This window comes from Equus przewalskii, chromosome 10 (genome assembly GCF_037783145.1).
Source record: "Equus przewalskii isolate Varuska chromosome 10, EquPr2, whole genome shotgun sequence".
Lineage (NCBI taxonomy): Eukaryota > Metazoa > Chordata > Mammalia > Perissodactyla > Equidae > Equus > Equus przewalskii.
This window is the reverse complement of record NC_091840.1, coordinates 35,858,994-35,879,016: the sequence shown is the minus strand read 5'-3', so window position 1 is coordinate 35,879,016 and position 20,023 is coordinate 35,858,994. Positions and strand designations below refer to the sequence as shown.

At 54.5% G+C, this 20,023-nt stretch overlaps 2 protein-coding genes across 4 annotated transcripts in view; both read right to left on the bottom strand.

Moving 5' to 3' along the window:
• MRM1 (mitochondrial rRNA methyltransferase 1) overlaps positions 1–9,448 on the bottom strand; it is a 30,939-nt gene extending 21,491 nt beyond the window's left edge. For 2 of the 3 annotated variants that reach the window (XM_070562406.1, XM_070562407.1), the window contains exons 1-4: positions 8,618–9,393; positions 8,326–8,419; positions 6,515–6,647; positions 6,278–6,397 (exon numbers count right to left, since the gene is read on the bottom strand). In XM_070562406.1, coding sequence (XP_070418507.1) covers positions 6,278–6,397; positions 6,515–6,647; positions 8,326–8,419; positions 8,618–9,165 — 895 coding nt within the window. In that variant the 5' untranslated portion in view covers positions 9,166–9,393. Of the gene's footprint in view, positions 1–4,079; positions 6,065–6,277; positions 6,398–6,514; positions 6,648–8,325; positions 8,420–8,617 lie in introns of those variants that run through there. The other variant, XM_008525511.2, reaches the window with a different exon arrangement.
• A 763-nt stretch (positions 9,449–10,211) lies between these two features.
• DHRS11 (dehydrogenase/reductase 11) lies at positions 10,212–18,648 on the bottom strand. The gene is made up of 7 exons (XM_008525510.2): positions 18,239–18,648; positions 15,287–15,496; positions 12,815–12,909; positions 12,015–12,144; positions 11,254–11,346; positions 10,988–11,053; positions 10,212–10,863 (listed from the first exon to the last, which is right to left on the bottom strand). The coding sequence occupies exons 1-7, from the start codon at positions 18,593–18,595 to the stop codon at positions 10,822–10,824; spliced, it is 993 nt and encodes a 330-aa protein (XP_008523732.2). The 5' UTR covers positions 18,596–18,648; the 3' UTR covers positions 10,212–10,821.
• Between the last annotated feature and the right edge of the window lie 1,375 nt (positions 18,649–20,023).

Genomic DNA, 20,023 nt, shown 5'->3' with positions numbered 1-20,023 from the left:
GAGCTCACGCCCTTTCCTGCTTCTCTGAACGTGCTCATGGTTCTTGGGGCTCTGGCCCTGCTCCCCTACCCATCCACCTACCCTTGTCAGCTAAACAAGGTCCTGTGAGTTAAAAAGATAATTCAGAGAGCAGATGTGCCTGTGAAATAATAACAATGGCTGCCACGATGGACTTTACAACTTACCGGGCACCGTGCTACCCTGCTGAGGTATGGGATCCCCATTTTACAGAAGAGGCAACCGAATGCCCTAGGGGATAAGCGGCTTGCCTTAAGTCATCCAGCTAGGAAGACGTGGGTCGGGACTAGAACGCCAGACTATGCTGTTCATGCCGTCATGGGAGATTCAAAAGGAAGAGGTGGCCAGGTTGGGATGGAGTGAGGATGAGGGGACTAGCACCTACGGATGAGGTTGATGGGGAGGGTAAAGAAAGGGGCAGCCCCAGGTGCTATGCCCCCTGAGCAGGCCTCCAGGACACTGGGGGGAGGGGACAGTGAGAACCTCCTGGCCAGTGGCCACCTCTCTGCACATAAAACCCTGTGTGCATCTGAGCAGACCTAGGAGTGGGGAGCCTTGAGCTCTGGGCTGGGTAGGAGGCAATTAGAACTTTCTGGAGCACCTCCCCCAGCAGGATGAGCTGAAGACCACCAGGGAGGTGTTAATGAAACAGGGAAGCTGTGAACAGACCCAGGAGTGATTCCAATCTGACACCTCCACCCTAGCCCCAACCAGTAATGAGCTGGGACCTGCCCTTCTCCCAAGAGAGGGGGTGGGGGAGAAGGGGAAGTCCTTGGGCATCTGTGTAGCTTCAGATGCCTCCTTTCATTATTATTATTTTCACTGCAATAAGCAGCTCACATTTATTGAGCACCTACTGTGTCCCAGGAACTGTGCTAAGTCCTTTTCAGACATCCAATCACTAATCCTCACAACCATCTATATGGTGGTTCCTATTCTTATGTCCATTTCACAGATGAAGAAACTGAGGCTCAATCAGGTTAAGTGACTGGCCTGAAGTAGAGCCAACATTTGGATCTGGGTCTGACTCAGACTCAGAAGTCTGTGTTCTTTATGCTTGTGCTACTGTGCCTCTGACATGGACACACCAAGGTCCTCAGCAGGAAGGTGGGTGGGGTGGAACCATTCCCATCAGGGGACAGATTGGAGAGGCCAACCCTTGGGGCACTTGGGGTCGGCCCACAGTTCTGCAAAGAGAGGCGTGTGTGTGTGTGGCCCTGGGGCTGGAGCTGGAGCGGTGAATAAAGGCAGCATGCCCATGGTGTCCTAGAAGTTCCAGAACTGGGAAGAAAGGAGCAGGATCCCAGCCCCACCACCAAACCTCGTAGTCTCATTGTGCCCTGAGTCTCCTTTCTACATGGGTGCAGAGAGCTGGGCCAGGGGGCTCCAAGGAGGGACCTCCAGCTCTGAGGAAGGGGACGGGGAGGGGTGTTGGCTGGGGAGGACTGAAGTAGTGGGGGGTGGGTACTAGAAAGCCCCCTGCCTCCTGGTCAGGGAGGGAGGGGCTGAGCAGCTCTGCGAGTGGAGTCCCATGTTTGTAAACATCATTAATCAGGGATTAGCAGATGGGCATGCTAATTGCACCTGTGGAAGTCCGAGACCTCAAGGTTGATTACATTTACAAACTGTGGGGCTCCCTGGGGTGCCTGGCCCCACAGGAGTGGAGAGGAGGGTCTAGTTTAAGACCCCAGCCGGAGGGAAGAAGCTGGCAAATTAGCCTCCTGCCGAAAAAAAAAAAAAGATTCCAATCCTGGAGGGGTGTAGGGTGCTGGCCACAATTCTGCCACTCTGGGAATACCAACCTTCTGAGACCCTTCCTCTCCCGGCTGGGGAGCCCTGAAAAGAATCCTACAAATGTCATTTCAGCCCTCTCCCCTCCCCAACTCCTTCTGCTGTTCTCAGGGGTAAATCACTGCAGCTGAAAGGGGCCCTAGAGCCTAGGGGAAACTGAGGCCAGGCTGGCAGGAGAGCAGAGCCCAATGCCCTGACCTCTAGGTCTGCCCTCAGGTGCTGCAAGACCAGCTGCCGCCCTCCTCCAGGCGGGCGGCTCAGGGCTTTACCTGCATGCTCTCATTTAACCTGCCCCGCGATCCTCTGAAGTGAACACTACTGTTAGCCCCGCTTTATCGCTGAGGAAAACTAAGGCCTGGAAAGGTAAGGGACACGTCCACATGGACACCACCAGCAAGGCAGAGGCGGAAGTCGAAGCAGACACTGCTCAACAGCCAGGGTCGTGTTCTTAACCACCACTGTTGTCTCCTCTGGCTTCATCCCAACACTGTCCCTGCAGGGGGATGGACACCCACCTGGCCCCGCTTCAGGCCCAGGGCTCCCCCAGCTGCTGTGTATTTAACCACACTTGCTGAGCAGCCTGTCAGACCCCAGAGGCCACTCCAAGAACCAGACCTCGTGCTTGGCCTTAGGGTCTCGGTGCTTTCTCTTTTGTCCTGGGAATGCCTGGTTTGCATGACATAACTACGTACCCATGGGTGCATGGCAGGTAATTACGGCCTCAGTGCCCTTTGGCTCAAGTGAATCTGTCCTCCTAGAGGTTGGCCAGCCGGCTGCCCAGGGGGTGAGGCAGGGGAGCCCCTTGCGCCTGGCTGTTAGCCCAGGACAGTGGCCCATCTGGATGGCCCAGACCACAGGGACCCAGAAAGCTGAACAGCACACCCAATGCAGGCTAGATAAGGTTCCAGACACCACAGAGGAGTCCATGGACAGGAGGGGTGCTCTGGACCCCAAGCACCCTCAACCCCAACTTCTAGGTTCCATGCTGGACTTGGTCCTCGAAAACAGAGCTTGATTCTATACTCCCACATGGAGGGAACACCAGGACACCTGAGTTCATTTTCATCAAGTCTTTTAGTCTGGGTTCCCAGAGAAATAGAACCAATAGGAGATATAAATACATACATATACACACATACTTACCTACTTACTTACTATAGAGAATTGTTTCATGCGATTCTGGAGGCTGGCATGTTCCCAGTTCTGCAGGGTGAGTCTGCAAGCTGCAGACCCCGGAGAGCCACTGATGTGGTTCCCACTTACAGGCCTGCAGGCTGGAGACTCAGCAACGGCCAATGCTCAATTCCAAAAGGCGGGAAGAAATCTCTTACTCAGGGGAGGGTCAGACTTTTTGTTCTATTCAGGCCTTCAACTGACTAAATGAGGCCCATTTACATTAGGGAGGGCAATCCTCTTTACACAGTCTACCAATTTAAATGTTAATCTCACCCCAAAAGACCCAAAACACAGACATACTCAGAATGTTTGACCAAACACCCTGCCACTCCATGGCCCAGTCAAGTTGAAACATAAACTGAACCATCACATCCAGGTTTGTGTTCTGGTCCTGGGGTGCACAGTCCTTTGATTTACAGAGCACTTTTCACCGATACACCCTCATTTTATTTTTACAACTTCCCTGTTGGGAGAGCAGGTAGCTAGAGCACGTGGTGATGGCACTGTCTGCATTTTACAGATGAGGACACTGAGAAGCCATCCAGGTAATAAGCCATAGAGGCTGGGGTGGAACCAGCATCTTCTGGAGAACCTTAGGGACAGATGAAAGGTCACCTGGCCCAAACTTTCAGGGCTGTGCTCAAAAGCTCAGGTGTGAATGACTTGGAAGCATTTTCTTGGACACAAGCAGGTGGCTCAAGGACCAGTGATCCTAGAACCAGGCTGCAGACTGGCCTCAATTGGGGAGCTCTAAGAAAAGCTCGGACCTGGCTCCTTCCCCAGAGATTTGGATTTAAGAAGTCTGGTGCCTCTGGGCGCCTGGAATATTAAAAGCTATCCCCTGCCCCGACCCCATGAGTCTAAGGTGCAGCCAAGGTGACAGACCACACTGGGCTCTAGCCCAAGAGCACAGCAGGGATGGGGGAGGCAGCGCAGCATGCCCAAGGTTGACACGTGCCAGCTGAGGTCACAGCCTGTGTGCCAGTCAGGGACAGAGAGCTTAAGGGGGAACAATGGGGTGGTGATCAGTAGAGTTTATGAAGGGGTTTCTTCCTCTTTCTTAAGAAAAACTTTGACTTTAAAGCAACCTTAGGCCCTTTTTATTTATTTATTTATTTTTTTTAATGAGGAAGATTAGCCCTGAGCTAACTACTGCCAATCCTCCTCTTTTTGCCGAGGAAGACTGGCCCTGAGCTAACATCCATGCCCATCTTCCTCCACTTTATACATGGGACACCTACTACAGCATGGCTTTTGCCAAGTGGTGCCATGTCCACACCAGGGATCCGAACAGGGCAATCCCGGGCCGCTGGGAAGTGGAACGTTCCAACTTAACTGCTGCATCACCGGGCCGGCCCCAGGCCCTTTTTAAACAAATTTAAATGTCTTTCTAAATTGGCATCACCATTAGAAGTCCAAGATCAATCCATTCCACAGACAAAAAGTGGTCCTGCTTATTGAGCACCTGTGACATGGGAGGTACTGAGTTCCTACTGTCCTGTCTCCTCCCAGCAACCCAGGAAGGTAGGATGATCCCCTTCACTGAGGAAGGGACTGAGGCTCAGGCAGGCGAGGAACTTGCCCAGGGTCACACAGCAGTCAGGATTTGAACTTACAGCTGCTATCCTACAGCTCCATGCTCCAGAGCAGTGGTTCTCAACTAAGGGCAATTCTCTCCCCTAGGGGACGTTTAGCAATGTCTGGAGACATTTTTGGTTGTCACAACTGGGGGTGGGGGGAGGTGCTACCACTGGCATCTGGTGGGTAGAGGGCCAGGGATGCTGCTAAACATCCTACAATGCACAAGACAGTCCCTCAGAACAAAGAGTTCTCCAACCCAGAACGTCAACAGCGCCGAGACTGGGAAACCCCACTCCAGCTCTCAGCCTGCACTGCACATCAGACCCACCTAGGGGGCTGTAAAAACCTTGATGCCCAGGCTGCAGCCTGACCAATTACATCAGACTCTCTGGGAGTGGGTCCAGTGTCAGCCGCCTTTTAAAGTTTGCCAGGTGGTTCCCATATGCACCAAGACTGCTCTAAACCATTTACACTAGTGGCTTCTGCTCCATCTGCGGGGCCCTCGGGGAGGAGGACCAAAGCTGTTGGGTTACAATAAACGGCAGCCCTGTCCTCACTCCCTCCCAGATTCAAAGGCCAGGGCTCTGGTTCATCGGCTGCTTCCACGGAGCTGGATTGACTGATGACCCACCGGTGGGGGGACAGGAGAGCCAGTGCTGGGGGAGTGTCTGCTAATCTTTCCCTTCCCTCTGCTGGGGCCACAGCCAGGAATCTCCCCAGGTGGCTGCCAGAGCTTCAAAGCGACTGTGGACCAAAGAGCGAGGCTGCCACCTAATGGAGGAATTGGACAGAATGGCCCATGGTTGAGTGCCTGCTGGATACCAAGCCATGTTTTATTTGATCCTCACAACAGCCCTCTGAGGGAAGTGTGGACAAGGGCCCTGAGGCACAGAGATGAAGTCTGCAGTGGGGCACAGCTTGAATCTGGATTTGCACCTGTGTGGCCCATAAGAGGGTCCCGGGCCTCCCTCTACATTCTCACACTGGTTCAAGAGGAACAGGAACAAGAGAATTCAAAAAGAACAGACTGGGCTGCCCGATTTCCTTCTGAGTCTATCCTTCCCCTTGACTTCCAGGCAGCGCCTGGGGAGAAAGACCCTGGGTCCCAGCACAGCCTAGAAATGAATGAGCTGCCCTCTCCAGTGCAAGTCCAAAACCAAAACAGGAAACGGAACTCCCCGGGGTCTCCACTACAAAACTCCCTGCCCCCAAGACAGTGGTTAGCCAACAGGGGTCCAGGTGCATGCTCAGGCGGGAGACCTCGGCACACTCGAGCATGTGGCTATGTGTGCCCTCCAGCACACACACACCTCACACAGTCCAAATCAGCCTCCATCATGCCTCTCTTTTTCTGACCCTGAGGACAGTCCTGGCTGCTGAGCCACTCTGGGCCCTTCAGACGTGGCTGGGGGTTCTTGAGGGTCTTGGAGAAGTTTCCCTCTCTTCTGCTCTGCAGGGAAAGCCTTCCTCTGACTGCAGATGGAGTGAAGAAGAATTCCTGCACAGACAGACAGAAGGACAAGGAGAAGAGAGAGGATGGGGAAGAGGAAGGACCATGTGGCAGACACTCCGTCATTTCATCCTCAAAAGGATGTATTTTTTTCATTTGGCCCATGAAGCAATTGAGACACAGAAAGACTGAGAAACTTGTTAGCAGGAAACAGCCGCACGTGTGATCAGAGGGAGAGCAGGAAGGGGAGAGTAGACTCACCTGTAGCCACGGAGACATTCAAAGACTCGAGCCCAGGAGGCAGCTGCCGGCCGGGCAAGATGGTAAGGAGAACCTGGCAGGAGGCCTGCACCTCCTGGGACAGACCAGAGCCCTCGTTCCCTGCGGGGCACAGGGGCAGATGGTTAGGGATGCCTAGCGAGACGTGCAGGCACTCCAGACATGCAAGCACTCCGGAAATGCATGTCTGAGCATGGAAAAGCAGGGCCATCTACCTACCCAGCACTAGGAGAGTAGGCTGGTCCCAGACGAACTCCAAGCAACTAGTGATAGGCATCTCAGAGGACAGGGAAGTCTCAGGCCCTGGGCAGCCCACTGTGCCAGCCACGAGCCAGCCCTGCCGGGCTTTGACCTGAAAGTGGGAAGAAAAAATCACATGCTAGCTTACAAAACCCTCGTCAGAGCCCCAGCCGAGGAGGAGTCCAGCCCTGCCAGTGTGTATTTATTCCCTTGCTGATCCAGTCAACTCGGTCAATAGTTATTAAGCACCTGGAATGGGCAGGCTCTGTTCCAGGCACTGGGGAAAGGGCAGTGAGCAAAACAGGCCAAAATCCCAGCCTCGAGGAAGGGTGGTCGGGGAAGGCCTCACTGAAGTGACCTGAAGGACCTAAGGGAGTATCATGTAGACATCTGGGGGAAGAATATTCTAGGCAGAGATCAGTAAGTGCAAAAGCCGACAGGCAGGTGCTTACCAGGCATGTGTGAGGAACAGTGGAGCAGCAAAGTGGCAGTGGGAAGGGAGCCACAGAGACTGGAGAGGGAACAAGGGAAGACTTAAGGTGGGACCTCAAAGGCCACTGGAAGGACTTTAGTTTTTACTCTGAGTGAGATGCAAAGGCTTTGAAAGGTTTTGAGCAGAGAAGTGAAATAGTCTGACTTACGTTTCAACAGAATCACTCTGCCTGCTGTGTTGAGAGCTGATGGCAGAAGCAAGGAAACCAGTTAGGAGGCTTCTGCAACAATCCAGGCAAGAGAGAATGGGGGCTTGGACCAGAACGGTAGCAGTGGACATGATGACAAACGATGAAAATATGGAAATAACTTCAAGGTAAAACCAGAAAGATTTGCTGATGGGTGGGACATGCGGTCATGAGAACAGGAAGAATCAAGGATGATGCCACGGTTTTTGCCCTAAACTGAAGCGACAGAGTTGCTATCGATCAAGCTGGGTAAGTCTGCAGAAGGGACAGATCCTTGGCTTCAGAAATGTTAGATTTGAAATGCCCCTTAGACAGCAAAAAAGAGCTGGTGAGTAGGTGACTAGATATGTGAATCTGGGGTTTAGGAGCAAGATCCAGGCTGGAATATACGTTTCGGAGGCATTCACATATAGACGGCATTTAATGCCATGAGACTGGATGAGACCAACAGGAAATGAATACATAGAGAAAAGAGATCCAAAGACTGAGACTGGGAGACCTGGGGGATGGTCAGGGGAGCTGCCAAATGCAGGACAATACTGCCCCCTAGCGTTCAGCAGGGGAAGCACAGCCGAAGACAAGCACGGACCAGGAAAGGACTTGCTTTCCTTAGGTTTGCCCCTTCCTAAGCATCCAAGTTTTTTGTTGTTGTTGGTGGTGGTGGTGGTGATGGTTTGGTTTGGTTTGGTTTTTTGTACAAGGGAAAAGGAGAAAGGCATAGACTAGTCCTTCTTCAAAGAGCCTTTCTGGAGGAAACCTACTGGAGGAACCCAGGACTCCTGGCCCCCAGCTCCTCACAGCTGAACAACATTTACTGAAGACCTATTTAGCAGGGACTGAGGTAGACTCGCAGAAGGGCCAGAGGTATACCTGGGGAAGGACTGCAGTAAAGGGAATGATGCTAGGAAGTCCCTAACTTCAGATTCTGCTGTACTTGTGGTTTTATAAACTGCGAGCTCCTTCCTTTCTCAAAGGGATTTAGAAGGACGTAGGGAGAGTTGCCAACACGACCCCTTCTCCCATCAGCTGATAGCTGGGTGCCCTTGGAGAGGCTGAGCTTGGCTCATTTCTGCTCCTTTACCCTCTCCCCGCCCCCAACCCCACCATTACCTGTAAAAACCCGGCCAGGTCATCAGTGGAAAACACGTCCATCACCTCCACAGCCCCGGCGCTGGCCTTGCTGACCACTGGAGTGAGCGGGCAGCTGCAAATTTCCCCATACCCCACATAAGGCCGGGTAATCTCAAGGCCGATGCCCTGCCCTCCCCCAGCCCCCAAGGGTTAGGGGTGAGAATTCTGGTGATGGGGAGACCTGGCTGAGAGATCACTCAAGGGTCAAGGTGCTTAGAAACTCGGCTACGCCTCCAAATTGGGGCACATGGGGAATAAGGGACGTCCGTGCCTGTTTCTCCGGCTGGTGATGACTTTATCCACTCCGAGGAAGTAAGCAGAGCGCAGCACCGCCCCAAGATTCCGGGGATCCTGGAGCCCCTCGAGGATGAGCCACAACTGCTGGGGGTCGTCGCCCGGCCTCGCCTCACGGCTCTCAGTCCAGGGCAGGGGCCGCAGCGGACTCACCTCCATGCAGACGCCCTGGTGGACCTGGTAGTGGCACAGGGCGTCCAGCTGCTTCCGTCTAGGCCGAAGAACTGGGATGTCCTGCGCCTCGGCCGCCCGGAGCAGCTCGGCCCGCTCCCCCTGCAGCCCGGATCTGCCGGCCTGGAGCAGGAGCCGGGCCACGCGGCGGCGGGCGGCCTGCAGAGCCAGGAGACAAGGGGACAGGCCAAACAGAAGCTCCAGTCCCGTCTCGGACCGCACGGTCGGCGCCAGGTCATCCAGTCGCAGGCGGCTTAGCTCCTCCCCGCCAGGCCGCACCCCACGCCGCGCCGCTCCGGAGAAATGACGCGTGAGGAGGCGACCGGAGCAACGCCAGGTCCAGAGCAGCGCCATGGTCAGTGCCCCCTGCTGCGTCCTCAGGAGCGGGCACTCCGCTGGGGCCCGTCCCCAGGTCCCCAACACGGGTGAAGGGGACCCGACCGCTGCCCCCACCCCGTCCCCTCAGGCAGAGGAACAAACGGCCCGAACTGCCCGCTCGAAGATTGCCTAGAACCGGGTAGCAGAACCATGACCTACCCGTGCCCGGCCCCCACGTGGGCTGCCCCACTTCCGGGTTCGGGCGGCCCCGCCCCCCGCCGGCGACACAATGTGCCTGCGCGGCCGCTAGGCTATCCCTACAGCGCCGCCTGCAGGGCTGGCTGAGCAATGACCTCGGCGTCGCGGCCAGCGGGAGGCGGTCCTCGCAGCTGAGCGACCCTACTATGGGCTTCATTCTGCGCTCTTCCAGGTACCAGAACGCTGGAGGACCGCATTCACCAGACACCAGCAAAGGATATTTTAACGCGAGGTGTTCGACCAGGCCAGTCATGTTTCCCTCCCCACATCCAGTCCACGACCAGGTGCTGGTGATTTTCCTCAGAAGCTTCTGCATCCAGCCCCTTCTCTGCACCTGCACTGCCTTGTCAAACCCTCAGCACCAGTCAGAAAGACCCCAGTAATAACTTCCTATCCTGTGGCGGCTGATCCTCTAAGTGACAGCTCTCTGCCTGTCCCGCACCTGCTGACAAACCAGCAGATGCCCTTGGCACAGGTAATGGCCAGACTCCTTGCTCAGCACTCAGACCCCCACTGATCCAGGCAGGAGCCACCTTTTCAGCCCCATCTCACTCCTGCACTAAGTTCTGTGCTGTTCCCACAACACTGCATGCTCTTTCCGGCCTCTCAGCCATGCACACCCTGTTGTCTTCTTTTCTGGCTGGCAAACTCCTACCCATTTTCAAGACCCAACCCAAACCCACGCCTGCTCCCTAAAGTAATCCACAATCCAAGAGAGATGCCCCAAATCCACCCACTTTCCCACTCACCTGGAAGAAATTCTGAGACACAACCACCCCTGATCACAGAGAAGAGGAAGAAGTGAAAGACTCCAGAAGCCAAGGTAGGTCGTTGCGATTTTTCTCTTTTAATTATCATACTGAAATCCACTTGGGAGGCAGGCCCTGGTATTCTGCTGTCATTGTCAAAGTGGAGTGATGACCCCACAGGGGGTCGAGAAGCCAGGATTGGGCTGGAGAACTGGGATGGCAGGCAGGCAGTGGGGCAGGGAGAGGAGGAAGGCTGGAGCCCTGGATAATCAGTCAGATAGAAGGCGAGAGCTTCTCTCTGCCACCTCATCCCTGAGGGACAGGGGCTGGGGTGCAAGCAGATGGGGGGAACACCCCCTTTTGGCCATAGTCCTTCCCCCAGGTCAAAGGGAAGAGACCAAGGACAACAAACAAAGAAAGGCCAAGGAGCCCAAGAAGGGGATCAAGAACGAGTCAACAGGTAAAACAATCAAGGGCACCACCCCCTCTCCCTAGCCCATTTTTCACATTTGCAGTGGAAACAATTTGACAAGATTATATAAAAACCTCAAAAGATTTTTCTAGCCCCTAGTGGGGGCGGAGAAAGGAAGTGGAATCCAGGGGTCCAGAAATCAACACTTAAAATCCAGAGGCAGGAGCCAAGCTGTGAGGGGCAGGGAGGGAAGGAGGAGCTCCCCACAGGAAACTAGGTCACCTGCTCCGTGGGCCTCATCTGGATGTCTCCAATCTGCAGAAGGCACAAGGCTTGAGGCAGCCAGGACACTTGCCCCACCCCCTTAGGGCCTCCCTGCTCTCCTCCTCTGGGGATGGCTGGGCTCCTCCAGGGGATGGACAACCAAAGCCAGACTCACCTGGACATGGGGGGCGGTGCTGAGGACATAGATGACAGCCTCGGCCACATCCTCAGGCTTGAGACACTGAGAGCACCGGGGGAATGGGGTGGAGATGAGGACAGCATGGACCCGAGTTCCCTCCTACCACTGAGGTCCTCTCTAGCATCCACAACCCCACCCCGACCCTCCAGGAAAGGTGATGGGCTGGCTAGAAGGGTCTGAGGCCAGGGTTCTCTCTCACTTAGGGAGTGAGTGGCTTCACTGGGCCCAGAGGGAGGCCCCACCTTTATGTGCTCATAGGTGGCAGCTGCTTTCTCAGGGTCCTTGTCGTGGAGTTTGAAGGCGAACTGTGTCTCCACCAATCCTGGAGAAATGCACTGGGCCAACAGAGAGGGCCTGCTCAGGGGCGGAGCTTTGCCCCACCCCTGCCCCAATCACAGGCCAGGCCTTGGTGAGGCGGGAGGGAAAAGATGGAGGCCAGAGGGCCCCATGTTCACAGTGACGGCTGCCCAATGTCCAGCAGCCACCTACTCCCTCCAAAGCTGCCACTGGTGATTATCACAGTGAGACACACCATCTACAGAGCCCTTATGATATGCCAGGCAAATGTTTTACCAAATGGTGTCCCTTAAAACCTCAAAGCCAGATGGGTATCACCATCTCCATTTTACAAATGAGAAGACTGAGGCTTGGAGAGGTTAAGTGAGTTGTCCAAGGTCATGCAGCCTTCAAGGTAAGAGCCTGGAGTCCTGCGTTCCAGTCATTGTGTACCTGGTTTCCCACAATCCTTTGCCTTCCCTCAGTCTCACCCCACCATGCTCCCTTGAGGTCAGCCTCTTCCCACGTGAAAGTCAGTGAAATGAGGAAACTCAAGTACTGAGCAGGTCCAGGCAAGTAGCGTCAGAGCCCAGGAGTTCTATGTTCAGTATACTCCCAGGAGTTCTAAGCAGCACACCCTGGCCATGGGCTCCCTGGGCAGAATGTGTGTGCCAGGGGGAGGGCCTGTGCCTACCCCATCCCCACCAGGGCCAGGCCACACCCTCACCGTGGCTCGGATGTGGGTCTGGGCCTCCCGAAGCTCTTGCCTCAGTCCCTCTGTCAGTGCAGTGACGGCATACTTGGTGGCACTATAGAAATGGGTCATGGACTGGGGTACCACTCGGTGGCCAGACATGCTGGGTAGAGGGAGAAAAGGAGAAAGAAGAGAGAGTGAGGCTCCCAAGAGACCAGCAGTGCCCCCTGCTGTGTGGTCACCCCACCATCTAGATGCTGCAGGGAAGCCTTCTCAAGGGGGCCTGTAGAGGCCCCCCTCATGGCCCACTAATCTAGCTTCTGTTGTTCAAGCAGCTCTTGAAAGCCCTATTCTTCCTAAGTCCTCCCTTTGCTGACGACAGAATCCACTCTCCTGGTCATGCAGGCTATCCAAAATCTCTCCATTTCATCGCATGTTCACTGATATAGTTTAATGGGAGATCTCTGGGGGCAGAGGCCATGTCTTCCCCCTCAGATTGGGGACTCCCCAGTGATACTATGTAGTCTTTGTCCCACGAGGTGGCGTTCACTCCAGGGCCTGAGGAATGGAGAACCTCAGTCCCAGGAGAGCCCCCAGCTTCAGCTGCAAAGAAGAGGAGCTGAGCTACCCATTCCAGCCAATCAGAGACCGGCACTTGACATACATTGTCCTTCCCTCACCATAATCATGCCATCTGGTGTTAACTGGGTATTAAACCCCTATTTTACCACCAAGGAAACTGAGGTCCAAAGAGGTCAAATAAGCTGCAGCCGGCCACCTAGCTTGGAGGGTGAGTGGTGATCTGCGCTCCAGCCCTCAGCCACCCGCCCCACCTGTTGATGTTAATGATGTGCCCGTCATCCACTTTCCGCTCCTTCATGGACTGGTAGGCTTCCCGTGTGCAGATGCTGAGGGCCAGCACGTTCACCTGCAGGCCAGGGAGGGCAATGGGGTGTCTTCAGCTTGGGCTCATCTGAGCAGGTGATGGAGCCACAGAGCACCCCCCAGGGGGTGGCATTCCAAAACAGTGTCCAGGTCCTATCAGAGACCAATGATGGGCCCAGGGCATCTTGCCTTAGGCGCCCCTTCCCCTAAAGCCACCAGCCCCAGGGGACAGCAGAGGCAGCTCCTCACCCTGGGTGATCCCCCCAGTTCCTGCAAACAGGAGTGGAAACCCCCCAAACCCACCCATGACCCAGGAGACTCCCTGTCTTTGGCGTCTCCTCTGCAAACAGTAGAACCTCTGCCTTAGGGAACATCTCCTTTTCTTCCCCAAATACCCTAGTCTTCTATTCTCTGAGACAGCATCCTTGGCCCTGCTGTCTCCTAAACAGCCTAAAATCCTCCCTCAAATGGCTTTAAAAATCTTTCCTCAAGCATAGACCCTAGCCTCTCCCACCTTACCCAGCTACTCTCTGCTCCTTTCCTGTCCCCTCCCTTGAGACCACAGGTGAAAACCCAGCCTGACTCTCCTTTCTTCCATGCCTTTCCGTTCCAGCTAAAAGACTAGGCCCAGAGACTCTTTAGAGGGTGGGGTAACTTGTCAGGATGGCAGGGACCTCCCTAGCACATGGGGGAGCTTCCTGCCTTCCTTGGCCTTGCCTACTCCTACTTGCTCTGGCAGAGGTGACCCCAGATCCCTACCCTTTATGAAACAGAGGCCTGAAGAAGTACCTCTGCTCCAAAGCTCCTGCCCAGCCCCACCCCTTAGCCTCACCCATGAGGACAAGCCGAGATAAAGCTTTCAGCAGGTCCTCATGTCTCTCCTCTGGGGAAGAGAGGGGACCAGCAGAGAGACTAGATGTTTCTCTTTATCAGGTGTCAGAGCCAGGCATCAGGACAGAACACCCTCGGTGTGGACCTGCCTCAGCATTCACAGCAGAAGGACACCGGGGGTTTCCAGCCCTGTTTCTGGTCCTCTTAGCCATATGGGTTTGTAGGGCAGAGAAGTCAGCTCCTGAGGATGGAGGGAGTAGGAGAAACAGATGCCCTGAGGCCAGGGGAGCAAATGTCCTAGGTGTGGGGGTCAGGGGTGAGAGCAGAGAAGATGCTTCATAAGATGAGCCTAATAGAATTACATAATGTTCATGCTGAAAGGGGCCTTGGGGATTTAATCTATGTCCCTCATTTTACAGATGAGCAAGTTGAGGTCCAGGTTTAGAGACCCACTTACTGCAGGTGAAGACCACACTCAGACCTCCCAGAAGGCTCTCTGAGGGCAGGGGCAGTGCTTCATTTTCACTGCTCACTGTTTCACTGCTCACTGTTCATTTCTAGGCCCAAGTGTCTGTTAGGTGCTAACTCTATTGTTAGCAGATGTGAAAAGGATCGTGGGGGAAGAGACGCAGTGCATCCCGTTTACACACTGCTTTCAACTTCTCAGGATACTTTCATACCCTAATATTGCCCCATAATACAGTCCAGAAGTTGAAAACCCATGTCTTGAAGGCTGTATTCGGTCCCTACATAGTTTTAAAGCATTTTAAATTCATTTCCAACATGTATTGGAAGGTTTCATTCATTCAACAAGTATCTATTGAGTGTTTACAGGCTGAGGCTACACCAGAGAATAAAACAGACAAAAATCCTTGCCCTCGTGGAGCTGAGGTTTAGTGAATAGGAGGGGTGGGGTGTCACACAAAAATCCAGGCTCCCCACTCCTCTCAAAGAAATCATAAGATCTGGCCACACTGAGTCCACACTTTCCAGTAGCAATAATGCTGTACTTCAGCAGTGGCCACCCCTGTATGTGGCCGTGAGCTCTCCCACTTACTGCAGATCCCTCCTGACCTGCCTCACTTATTTATGTACCTACTTGGTCCAAGGGGACATTGGAGTTTGTGACCCCAGATATTGATGGTATAGGTGTATTCATGCCAATTAAATGTGACAAGACTGAAGTTCAGAGAGGGTAACTACCTGCCTGAAGCCACAGAGTTATGGGGCAGGGCTCGGTGAGAACACCATCTCCTGTCTCTTTTCTTCCCATAAGACCATGTTCCCAAGCACTCAGCACGGTGCTGACACATGGGGGACATTTAATAAACAGCAGTTCTCTCCCCTGCCAATCTTTCTTCCAACAGAAGGAAATCAGCCTAAGAACTGGCCCCACGGGCTCAAAAGAAAGAACAGAAAAGACATGGCCATTCTGGTAGGGAGAGAAGCGAGGAGAGAGTCAAGGTGCCCAGTGTAGGAACCCAAAGCTCCCTCTTGCTAGACATCCTGTCCCGAACAGCCCTCTGGTCCACAGACCTCTGGCTCCATCCTCTCCTCCCAGCCCTCCACTCCAGGCCTGCAGCCCTTACATTGAACATGTCCTTCCAACCGCTGGTGCTGCCTGAGAGCAGGGTGTCGGCCCGGGCCAAGCCAGCGTTGTTGATGCAGATGTCCACACCGCTGTACTGAGAGCGGACAGCCGAGAACATGGAGAGGATGTCCTCCTCACTTGACAGGTCACATTTGTAGGGGATCAAAGTCCCGGGGTAGCCTGCACTCTTACATTCGGCAGCCAGCTCCTATGAAACCCAACAGGGGTCTAACTGGGGTGAGCTGCTCACTCCCACACCACCGCACCCAGAGACAACCTCCCTCCGCTGTCACCACTCATACAACTCTCTCCTTGGTGGCCACCTTTCAGCCACATAGATGTTGGGACTGCCCATCCCCAAAGCTTGTCCTCTTTGGTCAAAGTCCAGGGGATGAGAGTACTCCCTGAGTGAGGGAGGGGAAAGGTGAAATCATCAGTGGAGGATCCTCAGGGATAAATTCGAGTCTTTAGTTCTAAGAGGGGGGAAGAGCTGGGGCTCTGAGGGGCCAGAGAAGGGGGCCAGGGTCCTGGGAATGGAGTGATACCTCTTTTCTGCCTCTCCACCAACAGGAACACCTCCGCGTTCACAGGTGAGACACACCTCTCACCCCACCTCTTCCACCCGTGCCAAGAGTCACTGAGCTGGTTACGCCAGGGCCTTGATTCTCTTCTCTCCCATCGCCTCATCCAGTCTCTCCCAGAAAGGGTTTATATCTGAAGTGTCACCCTCCCTCCACAAACTGCAGCCAGTTGGCTTGGAGTTCTCACACATACTTTTCAATCCAGCCCAACTGCCACTCTCCCCTCATCCTACCTATAGGAAGGGTCAGGAAGTCAGGAGAGATTCTTTCTCTCTGTCCCATGGTGCACCACCCTCCCCCACAAGGTTTCCCTGGAGACTATGAGGCAGGTCAGGTGGCAGGTGACACTAGACACCCCCTGTGCATTGCCAGGGTCCTCAACACACTGAGGGGCCCTGAGAGAGAAAGGAGAGGGGCCCTGAGAAGGGAGAGCCACTGAGGGATGGTTTTGAGGGAAACTGACATTCAGAAGCTGGAAGAAAACAGGCTGTGTGGCCTTGGAGGCCAGTGACTGGGCACCTGAGCCTTGTGAAGGTGGCTGTGTACACGTATGGGAGGGAGAGGGTCAGGCGTGTGGGGTGCCCTAGAGGAAGGCCACCTTGACCAGCTGCCCTGGCCTGGAGCCCCTTCCTCCCCTCAAACCAAGCTGGGAATAAAGGGCTGGATCAGGTGACGTAGAAAATTCCTTTCTGCTTTGACTTTCTGTCAAAAGGTATAGTCCTCTGGGACTCAGAAGCCCCCCTTCAGCCAATTTCACCTACTCATGACCACCTAAGGAAATAGGGCATCTTCCTCTAGGAAGCCAGAACTCAAACTCTGTTTTAATATCAATCAATCAATCAATTAATCAAAGCAGACTGTGGGCAAGGAGGCCTGGAATCCTCCCCTCCCCTGGCATGCAACCTCTCCTTTCCTCCTCCAGATTCAAAGCCCCCACAGGAAAGCCAGAATGGAGGCACTGAGAATAGATTTCTCCCTGTCACTGCCTCCTCATTGCCCACCTGTCCTCACCTATCCTCAGAAATGACCCGAAATCAGGTCAGTCTCCTCACAGCACAGGCATTCTGCCCTCATTAAAGGAGTCATCCTGGGGCTGGGTAATCAGCCTGGGGATCCCCTTGCGACTCAGGGACCCCCTTTCCTGGCTAGTTTGGGTTAGGGAAGTAGGAAGAGACGGGAAGAGTGGCTTTAGAATTAGGAAAGCCGGTGGTCTAATCCCCAGCCTGATCCTGTAGGCTCCAAGGTTGGGACTGGGCCCTGAGCTCCTCCGAAGAGGAGAAAGGGAGGGGCAGAGTGGGGCAATGGTGTAGCCAGGTGACCTTGGGACTATCTAGGAGGCTATAAAGTGTACCTTTGGTCAGCAGCAGGGGAGGGGACAGTCCTCCTTCCTGTACACCTTCTCCCTCTGTCCCCACCCAAGGCCTCCTTACCCTTGCCCTGCCTGGGGACTTTGAGCAAGGGAGGAGATAAAGCCCTGCAGCTAAGCACTGGCCCAAACCCTGAGAGTCATCTTGCCAGGGGCAAATCCAAAGACGACCTATGATGGAAATTTCTCCTCTTCTTCCTCCCTGCTCCAACGTGGCCAACTTCATTTTTCTCTGAGCTCCTGTTGCTCACAACAATGGGGGCTCCCAACCCCAAGAAAAAAACAAGAGTTCCACTCCCACTTTGCTTTGTCCCCTCAGGGCTCACATGCTCAATGTCCTCCTCAGTTCCACCTAGGGTAGTGAAATTGGAGAAAGGTCTACCTATGAATATCTCATTCGTCCCTTCTATCCATTGGGCAGGGGTTAACCCTCAGATTTGGGGGAGGGAGAAGGGGCTGAGCCTCTTCAGAAAAGCTCCACTCCCAACCCAACCCCACCCTCAGTCCCAGATGAAAAATGATCATGATCAAATTCTCTAGTTCCTGCTCATCTGGCTGGCCAACCACTTTGCTTAGCTTTGTGGGGTAGGTCTAGGGACCAGAGGAAGCAATCTAGTAGCCAACTTAGCCTCTGAGACCAGAAAGCTGTCTTTCCCTCTCCCTAGCTGCCTAGCTAGCCCCTGACCTCCGGTTTCCCCTTCCCTCAGCCCAATATCCTGGGCAGGCAGGGAGGGGAGAGGGAGAAAGATGCCGGAGAGTCAGCTTTGGTACACTGGAGTAGCGGCTGTCAAGAGAAAAGGGTCCTTAAAACGACGAAGGTAGAGGCCTGCCCTACTAGACATCCATCCCTCCTGCCCGAGCCCGCAGCAAATGGCCCTGGAGTGGCAGGCAAGTGCAGGCAGCGTCACAGCCTGGTTTTGGCCACTCCCCCTCCCCCACTCGGAGCCCTACCCCGGAGGAAACGACGCCCCCCAGAGCGACCCGCTCCCCGGCCGGGCCTTACCTCGATGTTGCCCACGGTGCGGGCGCAACCCACCACCTTAAGTCCCTGCTGGACCAGGGCCCGGGCTACGGCCGCGCCAATGCCCCCCGAGGCTCCGGTTACCAGTGCCAGCCGGTCACGCCACCGCTCCATGCCGGCCCTGGCCATGGTCCCGAGCCGCCCGCCCACCTCACTCCGCGAGCCGGGCACTTGGGTCGCGGAACCCCGCCCCGGGTCGTAGGGGCTCGGCCGCTCTCTTGTCACCGCCGCGGCAGCTGCCGCCGACCTGCCCGCGTCAGAGCTGCGCCTGGACCCGCCTCCATCCTGGCGGGCCTGGGGCCCGGGCTCCACCCCCCTCTCCTCGGCGGTCGGCCACATCCCGCGGGAGGACGGCCGCGGCCTGGCCGCCCCGCCCCACGCGCTCCCGGCGCGGTACGGCCCCGCCCCTTCCGGTCCCGCCCCGCCCCTGGCGAGAGGAAACGCTGCGGTTCGTGGCCCGGCGCGGCAGGGTTTTGGGGGTTTGTCCTGCTCACCAGTAAGCTCTTCCCGTTGGGGCAGGGAAGCTGAGGTTGAGTAGGGGCTTGCTCCAGGCCCGAGGACTCCCGTATTCTCGCCTCTTGCTCATTCTCCCTTCACTGTTCCTGACCCCTAAGGCCAGGAAGAGAAAATTAAGGGCACTTAAGATGACTCCAACGCCCTCCTAAACCTGCAGAGATGGCTGATGGGAAGGATTCAGCCCAGAAAAGGCTGTCTCTGCCATCTGCGCTGGGTTACCTTGGGAGGGACTCTCAACCCTACCTGGTCACTCGGCCTTACTAACCAAGGAAACGCCCCAAGTACACGTCTATTCGGGGATTGTATCCCTAACGGCCTACATTCTCCAGCTGTCCCAGACACTCCCACTCCCACGATGTATACCAAAGATTAAAGCAACAGCTAGCATTTATCGAGCACTTTCTGTGACAGGCACTTTCAAGCACTTTAAATATATTAATTAAAATGTACAACAGCCCTATGAAATAGTACCTATTAACATCTTCATTTTGTAGATGAGTATACTGAGAAAAAAGCATGGTTTGGACCGGAAGCAGTCCAGTTTCAGACCAGGGGATGTTTCTAAACTGCCTTCGCTCCATTTTCCTTTGCCTCTTTGGCTGTTGGTTTGTTTAGAGAAAAGCTCACTGTGCTCTCTGACCACTTAGGATATTCCATCAAAGCGCTGAAAATCGCGTCACTTCTGAATTCTTAATATAGCCGTCCTTTCAAAGTAAAAACATCTCCGCACAACTACTGGTATCCCTCCACTGCAAGCAATGGAACAAGCAGTAAATGTGACTGGTTTACTCATTCAACAAGCACTCATCTGTTTGGCCTCAAGGGCAAAGATTTAAACAAAACCAGCGCTTGGTTTTAGGGATCTCCAGAGAAAATTTAACTGCAACAGGTAGTGGAGAGGGGACTGGGTTCAGAGCTAAAGGCTGTGGGAGGCCCTCAGTCATTTTTTATGGATTCCACAAGGGTCAGAGAGGAATTATGACTCATTTTACCTCTGCCCCAATCCCTATACAACACTTACATTTGAAAACACAACTCGGAGTGGATCACGGAAATGACACCAACTAGAAAAATTAAATCTCACCAAGCTTCTGCTGTTGCCCACTTGAAATCTGATTAAGTGGTAGAAAGCCCATAAAATTCCCTCCCATCCCCATTGCACAGAAGTATTGACTGTCCCACTGCTTGTCTGCTGCCCACCAAGTATTACCAACATGCAGACACAAAGCTCTAGGCACATGTGTTTATTGA

Coding starts and splice junctions, on each gene's coding strand:
- DHRS11 (XM_008525510.2), bottom strand. CDS start 18,595: ATGTGGCCGACCGCCGAGGAGAGGGGGGTGGAGCCCGGGCCCCAGGCC. Junction 12,910..15,286: donor GTTGGAAGGACATGTTCAAT/GTAAGGGCTGCA, acceptor CCTGGCCTGCAG/GTGAACGTGCTGGCCCTCAG. Junction 12,145..12,814: donor CACATCATTAACATCAACAG/GTGGGGCGGGTG, acceptor CCCTCTACCCAG/CATGTCTGGCCACCGAGTGG.